The 12,888-nt window shown below is 34.1% G+C and overlaps 1 protein-coding gene across 1 annotated transcript in view; it reads right to left on the bottom strand.

Annotated features, from left to right (window-relative positions):
* Nucleotides 1-12,888, bottom strand: part of ABHD3 (abhydrolase domain containing 3, phospholipase) — a 35,297-nt gene that overhangs the window by 13,608 nt on the left and 8,801 nt on the right. The window contains exons 4-5 of the mRNA XM_051970354.1: nt 7,841-7,886; nt 49-161 (exon numbers count right to left, since the gene is read on the bottom strand). Coding sequence (XP_051826314.1) covers nt 49-161; nt 7,841-7,886 — 159 coding nt within the window. The remainder of the gene's footprint in view (nt 1-48; nt 162-7,840; nt 7,887-12,888) is intronic.

The raw sequence follows: 12,888 nt of genomic DNA, 5'->3' as shown, positions 1-12,888 counted from the left end.
ATATTATAGTTCAACTAAAGAGCTTACAAAAAAAAAAATTAATCTTACCCTCCCATAGATACCCCTGCTGCCAAAAATGGGGCTGCGGGATACAGGCTGTGGACATGATGAATAACGGTTTCCAAATCTTCAGTATTAGCACAACAATAAGTCCTTGGTGTCTGTAAGCGGTCATAAATAAAGAAAATAAAAAGATTTGCACTATAAATTAAAATATAAATAAAAATTAGTTTCATAGAATATAATAAATATAATTTTTACAAAATATACATATATTACAAAATAGAAATAACAATTTCTTTGTGTTTAGACATGCTGGCTGTTGTTTATGGTAATTTTTCATTTGCATATGTATGAATATACTTTGCAAAGGTAAAAATAATTGTGGCTGTTTTTTAATAAGACTAATTATTTTCAACAGTGGTCTATATTTTTTTTGTCTGTGAGGAAAATATAGTTTAAAAACCACAGTAAATTTTAGCTTATAGTAGGCTCTTAATAAATGCTTGTTTACTTGACTATATATTCCCTTTAAATTTCTTTTCAGTCATCTATGACACCAGTTTCAGTCTAGGAATAAGAAAGCAAACTATAGTTTCCCAGAAACTACATAAAAATAAGCATAAAATACTTCCTTATGAAAAGCATTCCAGGTATACAAAATAGGTGCCACTGTAAAGTTTATTATTAAGTAGTTTAAAGAGAAGAATTTCTTGTAAATCTTTTAATTCCTTCTGGCACTGAATCCTGAAAGAAAAGTGGTATTCTGGGACAATTCTTTTGTTAAAGTAATCTTCGTATAGCAACTGAAAATTTCTTTTGCCCTACAGAAGTATTAGAACCCTCTCCGCTTCACATCACAGTAGATTCTTATAATGCTAAAACATGTAAAGCTGATTATATTCACACATAATACACTAAATCAAGTAATCTTTTCATATGTTGAATCTGAATTTAATAAGGACTCTGTTCATTCATCGCAGAAAAGCTCACTAAAAGCTTCCTCAAGATATGCAAAAAATGAATGCACAAATGGGGTATATCTTTGGCTAACAGTTTCACCATCCAATCCCAAAAGAAAATTCTTGTAAGACTTTCACTTAAATCTCTAAAACTAACTTTGTAGAGTATACCTATTAGTGCCAGTAGTGTGCCTTTTTTTTTTTTTAAACAAGAAGGTAAACTATCATTTTTCTATTAACTAAAATGTAGACAAGGTTTCACAAGCTTACTTCCCTGTAGTTTGGTGAGGTGAAATTCCCCGGGATGGCTCCAATTAATATTCAACTACACAATGATTCTACTGTCACATTTATAAGAACCTAAATAGGGGAGGAAGGTCCCTGAAGGGCAGATACCAACTTGACTGTCTATGTATAATACAATCCAAATGATTAAGATAAAAACCAGCTAGAACATTTTTGGCTTGAAGTCAGGGGAAAAAATGCGAACTGAACAATATCTGCTTTTATGCTCATTCATAATGGCCACTGAATTTGTCAGCAGGATTTATATTAAAAAAAGGGGACAACTTATTCAGCATTTTTTCCACATATGAGTCTATTTATTTAAAAAAAAGCTTAGTTTTAAAATTTTGAGTTATTTATGGATAACCCCTAATATCTCTTACTGCTACACAGATCTTATACATAAATAAAACTCTAAACTAATAGACAAAAAGACCCTTGGAGAATGATAACATATTTTCTTAAAGTAATAGGATATTTGATATTCAGCATGGTAAAAAAGCTAATTTAGTAAATTAAGTAGCACACGAATCAGTTTATTCCAGCTATATGAATATTTTACTCCCTCAAAATGCTATATTCTCCCTGAGCTAGCACAAGTTTAAGCTATTACCAGTTAAGTTACTGAGAAACTTAAATTTCTGGTAAAGAGAAAGAAAAGCAGGAATTGGATATGAGAATAATGTGGAAATAGATAAAAACTGGCAACTGATTGGATGTGTGGGATGAGGAGGGAAGATCTAAAGATGGCTCCAATTGTTACAAACCTGGAAGCTTGGGGAATTGATGCTAATATGAGAGAGACAATTTTCATCAGATGAGCTCCATTTTCAAAATACTGAATAGGAACTAGAATTATGGAAGGCAAACAGAAATGGGGAAGTGGAAATCTGGGGAGAAGATGGGGAGAAAAAATATAGATTTCGGAATCACTTACACAAAGTGAAAAAATGAAGTCTAGGAAATTTGATGAAATTACAGAAAAGACACTGTCAAGGGGAAAAAAAGAAGCACAAAACCCTGGGGAACATCCACATAAAGACTAAGAATAAGATAGATTTAATGAAACAAACAAGATATAAATTTAAGATTATAGATTGAGAACCAGAAAGCCATCTAGTTCAACCCCTCCCCCCCTTAATATTACAAATAAGGAAATTAAGATCAATGGAGTAGTCTAAGTGAAGTATCAAAGGTCATAATAAATGGCAGAACTGGTCAGCTCTTTTAGCTCTAAATTCAGTATTTTTCTCACCTTCCACTTATTAAGTGTCTGTTATGTGTTAGGCACTGGGAATATAAAGACAAAATTAAGCAATCCTTAATATCCAAGAGATTACATTCTATAACATTTATAATACAAGAAAGATAAATTACTAAAAACTAAGAACATATATAATACAAGCAAATACAAGCTAATTTGAAAAAGATAAAGTACTAAAAATTATAGAGCTAGCAAGAGAGACAGAGAAGTAGGAGGAAAGCTTTAAAAGTACAACATCACAGGGACCACAGAGACATCACTAAGGATGGTGAGCCCCATTGAAAAATACCAGAAAAGTAAAAAAAAAGATGTGGATGTAATGAAGAGCATTGGATTTAGTGATGGGAAGGTCACTAATTACTTGGGAGAGAGCTGTTTTACAACTGTAGCAGTAATGGAAGCCACAGTGAAGTGTAAGACAAGAAATAATAGATTATTCTTTTTAAAAATTTGACAGTAGAAGAGAAGAATCACAGATTCAATTAGAGAAATAGTTTAAAGACATTACAAGGTGACAAGAAAGTATTTTTAATACTTTGTAAGACAGACTGGATTTTAGGCCATTAATACCCTACTGCACCAAGCTTTATAGCTCTGACCTTATCTCAAGTGAATTAAGAAAAGGTGAGTTTACCAATGGCTTGGCCAAAAAATAAAGGGAAATGGTCAGGGTTCAACATTAAGGTGAGGATAGAAAGTGAAAGAAGGAAATCCGAAGAGTGATCATTAATGGATTAATCTCAAACTGGAAGAAAGTCTCTATTGGAATTCCCTGAGAATGTATGCTCAGTTCTGTGATATTTAACATTTTTATCAGTGCCTTAGATAACTGTATAGATGGCACATTTATCAAATATACAAATGGCACAAACTTAGAAAAGATAAACTAACATCAAGAATGACTCAATCAGGATAATGTTCCCATAGGCCCAACTGAAAAAAATGAAATTCAGTAAGGAGAAAGGTAAACTCTTGCTTGGGTTCAAAAAAACCTTAACAAATAGTAGATGTAAGCCTTTGGTTAGATAGCAATTTATCTGAAATAGATCTAGAGAGTTAAATGGGACTGCTAGTCACAAGTCAAGACAGGGCAGCCAAAAAGTAATGTAATCTTTCTTAGGCTCTATTAAAAGAGTTATGGCAGTAAAGACTTGAAAGGAGTCCTGTGGTACTGCCCCATTCAGAGCCCATCCGAAGTAAGGTGTTCAGGAGCCCCATCTATAGCAAGGGACTTGATCAATTAGAGAGCAAGCAGTGGTAAATAATCAGGATGATGAAAAGCCCTGAGCTTATTCCAGATGGAATTTAATTCAAGCATCTACTAAGTGACAAAATAAAACATCCCACATTCTCAAGGAGCTTACTTGGGAAAGACATCACCTGCACGGTGGCCACCAGGGTCTGTCACGGGGCGCACATCAGCTGCTTTTCCTGCATTCATGCCTGACAGGCCTGGGATTTCCAGAAGGGCACCCCAACTCTCCTTGATAAGTCTGACAATGCTTTATGGGTAACCCTGGCATGGGGGGAGGCAGGGAAAGGGAACCACACTCCTACTCCACAGAAGACACTGTATGTCTTCATTGATTTATTGATCCTATTTATACAAAGTTGGTCCCATTTATAACACTGACTTTTGTGAAATTGTGAAACATTTACTAAATTAGAAGGCAAAACCAGTGATAATCAAAATAAAGCAGTCTGCTCATAAACCTGGATCGCACTCTATCTCCAGTGTACACAGAGTCCCCAGAGAAGGCTAGCAGAGAACATGATTAGGGAAGCTCGTGTGCCAAGGGCATGTTGTAATTCTGCATGGTAGGCCTTGATAGGCTTGATCTCTGGAGCACAGCCTGTGCCATTCGTCACCTTGTGGGCAAAGCTTCTCTGCTCGCCCTCCTCGGGCCCACAGCTCCTCTACATGGCTGTGACCGAAGCAGCGGCAAACAGCACATGGCCGCCCTTCGCAAGGAGAAAAAGCCTTCTCAGCAAAAGAGCAGAACTGGTCAGAACAGCTGCAAAATCTGCTCCTCCTCCCCATCTTCATGTGGAGGAAAAGGCAAGACGAGGATTTTCTCCTCTCTCAGGCTGGAGTTCAGTAAGCTCAGATAGATCTACATAGAGCAACGGGGCTGGCTCTTTTTCAGTCATTTCCCAGCAAGTGCAGCACCTTCTCTGGCTTCAGTTAGTTCTCTTAGCTTGGTCAGTCTTTCTTCCATCAACCATGTAGTAATACTTCCTTATAATGAGTAGGGTTCTCAGGAATACAGCTGTAGAGCCTGCCTATTAGCTCAGCTCAGCTTCTGTATTCTATTTCTTCCATTTCCACCTGCTGCACTCTCCTATCTCCTTTGCTAACTTTTGAGAGCAGGATGTCTTCCTGAGCAATGAGCTAGTTCTAACTTGGGATATGAAACTCAAAAAGTCCACTTTTCTCTCAAGTGTGACTCCACCAGTATAATAATAATATTTATATTATATTATACATATTAATGTTTAATAATTATATATGTTGATATTTAACACTTAATATAATATACATTATTACTATAACCAATAGAATCATTCTATATTTTCCCCAAAGTAATTTATTTTATAATTTCTCAATTACAACTTTCTAAATAGTCACATAGCTGATAGATCACAATGCATTTCGCCATCTTTAAATCAGCCAGTGCTCTGCTGTCCAAAATGTAGTATTTGAGTCTCTCTCAGAACAGACTTTCTCTCCCCAACCACTTTTATGAAAATGTTTGTTTGTCAAACTGACTTTGTCAGTTACTTATGCATTTTTCCTAGCCCTTTCAGCAACCATAATATCTATGCAAGAGACAGTATCTTCCACATAGATAAGTAACTCTATTTAAAAAAACCCCAAACCATTTTAGTTTGAGCCTAAAATTACTGACTGGTGTAGAATCTAGCATCAAGTAGAAAAGTTTAATTGTATTTCTATTTTTCTTTAGCGTAAGTAAAAGATACATGAGCAGTTTTGATTTCGTTCCACAAGGCTATTTTGCTCAAATTATTTTTAGGAGGCATGAATTTAAATCTATTTAATGTAATGGATTGTTATATGATAACATATATGTAATCTATCTATATATATACACACATCTATCTATGTAATAAGTATATGATAATCATAGAAAGGGGAACAGGTTATAGAACCAGCTAGATATCTAAAATTTGAATAAACTCATAACATATTTTTTATAACAAGCAATCTAACATCTGTGGCAGGTACATGACACAGTAGCTAGAACACTAGATCTGGGGTCAGAAAGACCTGAGTGCTAATTCAGCCTCACATACTTATTAGATGTGTACTCCTGGCAGGGCATTTAATCTTCTGCTTTAGTTTCCTCATCTGTAAAATGAAAATAATCACAGCTCCTACATCCCAGGATTGTTGTGAAGATAAAATGAGATAATGAATATATAAGGATACATATATATGTGTGTGTGTGTGTATACATATGTGTATATGTATACACATATATATTCTTATCCTCATTTTTAATGGTAAAAAAGAGAAACATAACTGATGAGTAAGTTGCAGCATATTACTTACAAAGAACTTGAGCAAAGTATATCTGATCAAAGAGCTATTTGATTGGAAGAGAAGGGGTCTACACAGGAAGGAAAAGTGAGGGATAATTGATTCTAGCTCCTGTTACTCCACTAGAATCCATGCAACATCAAGAGACCCAAGGCTGGATCCTTTTGTGGAATCCTTTTTTTGGAATCCTTTTGTGTCATGGAGCCCTTGGCAGTCTGGATTTCTTCTCAGAATAATGTTTTAAATGTATAAGATAACAATAACATGAGATTATGATAGAAACCAATTATAATGAAACAGTTATCAAAAGATTAAGAAAATGAAGTTCCAAGTCTCCAGGTTAAGAACCCTTTGATCCAGATTATGGAATCCAGAATTCTGGTTGAAAGATTTATAGGACAATAAACTCATTAAAAGTAGAGGTTATTTCCTTCTTTATATGTTTATCCCCATTATCTATTATAGGGGTTGGTTTGAAACACTATAAATACTCAATAAATTCTTATTGAATGACTATAGAATCAAACAGAATGACCAGGACTGGATGAGTCAAGATCTCTCTCTTCTACTGAAGGAAATATATATGTGTATATACTGAAGGAAATAGCTAGATTCTTAAATCAGAGGGTCATCTGAGTATCAGAGTGCAAGAAAGGATTTCCTGACAATCAGAGTGGTCCAAAAATGGACTAAGCGCCTCATGAGGTAATGGACATCTCCCCTTCACTGATGATATTTAATCAGAGACTAGACAAACATTCATCAAGGATGTTGGAGAAGACTTTCATATTCTGGACAAGCATCCAACTACTAATGGTATCTCATAGAAATAGATCCCTATAAGTCACATATTGACTCAAAAAAACCACAAATTAACATTGTCTATGTTACATTATATGACACTTCCCAATGCTATTTTGATCTGAATCCAGTTGTACTTAGGGAGTTTTGCAGATTGCTTCCAATGTGTGGATTTGACACCTTTGATCTACACCTGTGATAAAGTTTTCCTATTTCAGAAAACATTCTACTCTTCAGAGTTAGTAGTATGACATAAAGGAAAAACAGCAGGTGTTAAAAACAGAACAAAAAAATGACTTTGGACATGTCCTTTAACCTCTCAATACTTCAGGCAACTCTCCAATCTTTCAGAGAAGGTGCCATCTCATTCAGGAGGGTCCTCATGGGGAATGGTAAAATCAGACAATCCAACCCCCAAAAAGGGTCAATATAGCAAGAAATCTAGGTTTCTGTCCAGATCTGCCACAAGCAGCTGCATGATTTGAGTATTCTGGGCCACACATGAAAGATGAAGCAGGAAAGAATTCACAAAACAGGTAGGACATCATCTAGTTTGACTCTTTTATTCTACAGATGAGAAAAGTGAGGTCCAGGGAAGTTATCTGTTTTGCCCAAAGTCAAAATGAGTTTGGCAAACCTGGGACTAAAATACAGGTCTCTTAACTCTTCAAATATTCTGTTCACTTGGAAGAAGAAAGGTAATTTCACATTTAAATCTGGATATTTAAATATTTTCTAAATAATAAGTTCTATAGAAACGTGGATTTACATAAGTACATTTAACACTCAATCTTGATACAAAGTCATTTTCTATTCAAAGGCTAGAAGAGGAACTATTGAACCATACTTCTGAAAAAATAGCTACGCATCTCAAAATAGAACATGCTTTTAAGAAAATTCTAAGCTTTAAAAACTGAAATGCTACTTATAAAAAAATTTGACTTTTTTATTTAAAGTCATTCTTACCAGAAGATTCTCACCCGACACTCCTCTGTTGTTAAAAACCACACATCTAAAAATCAAGAAAGTAATTTTCATTATTTCAAACTTTTTTTGATTACAAAATGTATCTTAATTAACCTTATTTTTAAAGCCATTAAAGGTATAATGAAACAAATGGAAAATGATTTCTTCTTTCCCTTATGTAATAGTATGCAATTTATGTAATTGTCCACAAATTTCATCTGATTGAATTCATGTGTGTTTAAGGTATACCAGTGAATTCACAAAATAAATATATGATATACACATAAAATGTGTTTAGTATTCCTACTAAAAGAATAGATTTTTACTAATTTCTTCCTATATTTTTATGTAGAGCAGAATACATATTTTTGTATGAATACTTTGAAAAATCCATTTTAAATGAGAGATTGACTTTTCAGCTTCAAGTAACAAAAAAGTACTTATTGTGAGAACAATAAAATGCTTGTCTGTTCAGCAAAATATCTCCTGCTTATGTGTATGCACACAGTGGTTTTCTCCCAAGGTTCCCCATGAAAAGGAAAACAGAACAAAATAAAACAAAACAAAACAAAGGAACACCTCCTCCTTTTTCTGCCTTTTGTCAGAGATGGGTTTTCCATGTGTTATCAGCTTGTATTTACTATGTATTTCCCTGGCCATCTCACTATTTTCCAGCTTCATATCAGCATAGATAAAGTGGGACCTGACACTTGATTGCTTTCTGACTTATAACTTAGGTTAGAATTTTATTTATAGGAACCTTTTAGCTACACATATTCTTGCTTAAAACCAAAATCATTCCATCAAGGAACATATCTTTTAAATTAGATGATCAAACCATCATTTAAATTTTTAAAAATTATTTTAAAATTAAAAACAAAAAATTTGCATCAAAAATTCATTTTACAAACAAAATATAAGTAGATTTGTGGAGGTGATGAGTGGGAGGGAGGTTTAATACTGATTCACTTGGACAATCTGCTCTCACCTACAACTTAGTCTAAATATTTTGTTGCTGTTATCTCTGCCTACTAACAAATACTTCTCTCCTCAGCTTCAGGCAATTTACAACAGACAGTACTTTGCTACTAGGAAGGTACAAAGGTATAGACAGTGGAAAGAATGATGGGTATGGAGTCAAGGAGCCTGAGTTCAAAATTTTGCACTATCGTTCACTACCAGTGTGGCTTTGGACAAGTCCCTTAATCTCTCTTCATTTGTTTTCTCATCTGTAAAACAAAAGTATTGAACAAGATGGCCTCTAAGTTCTATTTATACTAAATCTACAATCCTGTGAATGCTATTCTGATTCATTTCCCTTTCTTTCTTATTTCTTCAAACCTTTCAGCACTAATGTAGGATTGAATAGAATAATGGCTATGAGAGTTAGAGAACCTGTTTTTAATAACATCTCAAATATTAGCTATATTTCCCAACCTTGGATAAATCAATTAATTTCAGCTGATTTTGTCACCTAAAATGGAGATGATAACTATTGCATTCATGCTACTGTGAGGATCAAATGAAATGATTTGTGTAAATCACTTTATGCTTTTAAGTGCCATATCAATTTCAGTAATTATTTTATACTCTTATACCATATATATATACTTTTTAAAAAGATATTTAAGGAACCAATACCACACATATAACAAAGGAATCCTGCACTTTTATCTTGCTGCCTTTGTCCAGGATTCATTATCAATTTAATTCCCAGCAGAGATCTTAAGTTGATTTAGCTGACCTCAAAGTCTAAACCAGCCAATCTAAACTGGTAGTTGCCATTATTTCTCCCTGATTCTCTCCAACATTTAAAGTAGCAGTGAGTAAAACTTAAATATATTGCCTTCAACTGTTTTGTCAATTAAAATGGTGTGGCCCTAATAGGTCTGGAAATTCCATGCCTGGAAATCAGCTACTTTATTCAAGGGCCACTCTGACTTCTATTATGTAACTGCAACTCTCCACAGTCCAACATACATCCTCTTCCTGTGATTCATCAGTAGGTTTCCTAATAAGATGCACGCTATCTCAAAACAAAAATATGGGGAAGTTGTACATGACTATATAACTGCCCTTCTACTCTTTGGTTCATCTGGATTTCTTGATATGTCTTGATATGATGTGACATGACAGAGAGAAGTACTAGGGATAACCAAGTCTTTTCTATTATAAGCCCAATCTGCTCTGAATTCCTACTACAGTTATCACCTACCCTACACATTTAGGCACTTTAAAAAACTGTCCAAAACATTTCTAGTAAAGATCTAAATATCTATGAATATGGAAAAGTTTATGCTTTCTACAGACTATTTTTTGCATTCCAGTATGAAAGAAAACAAGCATATTGATAGCATCTACAATGTGCCAGATCTACTATGCTAAATGTTGACTCATTTGATCCTTATACCAAGGGTAGGTTCTACTACTATTTCACTTCTACGGTTGTAAAATTTGAGGTTAAGGGATTTGTCTCCACCAATTAGTAGGATATTTAATAAGTCTTGATGTTGGATTCTATTTCAGGTCTTTCCAATTCTAGACCCAGCACTCTATTCACTGCATAACCCAGCATCATGCCATTTTATTTTAAGTGTTATATGAAGAAGTTCATGTATTTCTCCCCCCTTACACTCATGTGAAAGCCCATCTTGTATGTGTACAGTTTACTTCTCTTGAAATTAACTACCCTATTCTTGTCTTTATTTAAATTCATCTTTCATTTATTTGTTTATTCACATCTCTAACCCATCTAAGTAATTTTAAGTTTTAATTCTTTTCTGAAAGATAGTTTGTTATTGTGGGAACTCAAAAAAGCCTCAGTGAGCTAGTGTACAAAACATATATAAAAAATGAAGTCCCTACTTTTAAGATGCTTTGGTATGACAAGTCATCAAGGAATCAAACCACACATCAAGGAAAAGCATCATAAGCTTTTGAAAGGGATTTAGCCCTATAATTAAATCTGATAAGGAAAACTGGGGTAGGACTCAGATTGAAACAACATAAATATTTTAAAATCTAAGAAACAAACATTAAGACAAATGGTCAGAAGAATCAGATTTATGTGGATTAATTTAAGGGAATCAAATTATGCTACAAATATATGGGGAAACAAACTTCACTTAGATATAAATTAATTACTATATAACTGCAGAAAACTCCAAGTTACAGGGCAATTTTTTCTTTTGTGAGGCTTTTGGTGCAATGTGGCCAAGACTAACCATGCTAAATTTGGAATCCAGAAGACCTGACTTAGCTTTGTGACCTTGAATGAGTCCCTTAACCCCTCCAGAACTCACTTTTCCCATCTGTAAAATTAAGAAAACAACATTTCAAATATCTACTTCATTGCTATTTTAAGAATATTATAAATGGTAAAGCCTATATAATTATGACATGCCATTTGTCACCGCATACTCTTTAAAAAGACTCTTAAGAGTGAAAAAGCTTTAAATAAGGAATTACCCGCTGAACCTGCCATGATGTCAATATCACTATCTAAAAGTGGGACAAGAAAAAAGTTGACTGGAAAAAAGGATTGAAATGTAGTAATGGTTACAAACAGGATTTTCTTTTGTTTCAGGCATGGGTTAAAATCTCTTGTAGGGGAAGAAGAACCAGGCAACTGCTACCAAACAAGCTCAACGTTTTGCCAGTTCTTCCAGGATTGGAAATACGCTGACACTCCGCCTTCAACAAAGGCCTTCTACATTGTGACAGGAGTACAAATAAATGTAGGACATGGTCTCAATCCTCAAGGAGATTACAGTAATTATACTGTGGGGAGTGGGAGTAGTGACAAGATATATGCACAAGAAAAAAAATTAATTAAAGAATATAAAGCAAAAAATAATTAAGAATAATTCTTATGTAACTTTAAGGTTTATAAGTAAAAACAGAAAAACTAACACAAATCCATTAAAAGTCATGTGGTCTCAAACTTGAAAGGGATCTGGGGCCAGCTAAAAACCCTAATTAAAAGAAAACCATGACCCTAGTCCTTATTTAAATTCATCTTAAATTTATTTGTCTGTTCACATCTCTAACCCATCAATGACATTTTAGATTTTAATTCTTTTCTGAAAGATAGGTTTGCTATTGTGAGCACTCAAAAAAGCCTCAGTGAGCTAGATGATGTACAAAACATATAAAAAAAATGAAGTCCCCTACTTTTAAGGTGCTATAGTATGACAACCTTAGTCATCAAGGAATTATCAGCATATGCTTTGAAAAAGGATTCAGCCCTTCTGGATTGGTCTTATTGTTAAGAAATAATGTGAATTTAAAAGAAGGAAGAGAGATCTTTGAGATGGAAGGATATTTGAAGCAAGAATGTCTTGAAGATGAAGAAGATAAAGACAAAAAAAGAATGGATGATGCTCTAGGTTGGAGAAAACAACATAAAAACAGCAACAACCCAGAAAAGTAGCAATGTATAAAGCATGCTAGAGGAATACTGAGCAGACCAATCTGTGAGACTATAAAAAGGGTAGCAATGTCAGATAAATTTAGGAAGGTAAATTGGAGCCAGATTACTTTGATCATCAGTCTTAAGAGCAGGTGAACATTTCCTATTTTATTTTGTCAGAAAGCTAGACAATTAAAATAAATATAATAGTATGTAGCTTTTCCCAAAACATGTAGTCCAAGTTATCTAATTCCATAAGATAAGCATGTTGCAAACTTTTATGCATAGGTAACTTATGACTGTCTTCCACATTAATAAACTAACAATCCCTTTGATGAAGTTCACAAGGACCACATTGTCCCAGTTGGGGAAACAAAGATAGATTAGTCAAATAATCTATACTATAAATAGTTGTGGTAACACAGCAAGTCTATGGTATTGGGAGATAGTGACAATTTATCAGTGGCCTTCACGATACCTGAAACTTAAATTTATCTACTAGCTTCAACCTATTTCTCTGCCAACTCTATTTCCAGTGCAAGAATCTTAACTGGTTTGAATTCATCTATAATTATAATTCTTCTGTCTACCAGAAAATGGCCAAAAGGAAAGAAACAGAAAGAAGTCAAAGACTCAG

This window comes from Antechinus flavipes, chromosome 1 (assembly GCF_016432865.1).
Source record: "Antechinus flavipes isolate AdamAnt ecotype Samford, QLD, Australia chromosome 1, AdamAnt_v2, whole genome shotgun sequence".
In the NCBI taxonomy this organism is placed as follows: domain Eukaryota; kingdom Metazoa; phylum Chordata; class Mammalia; order Dasyuromorphia; family Dasyuridae; genus Antechinus; species Antechinus flavipes.
Note: the sequence above shows the minus strand (reverse complement) of the source record. Positions and strands in the feature narration are given on the sequence as shown.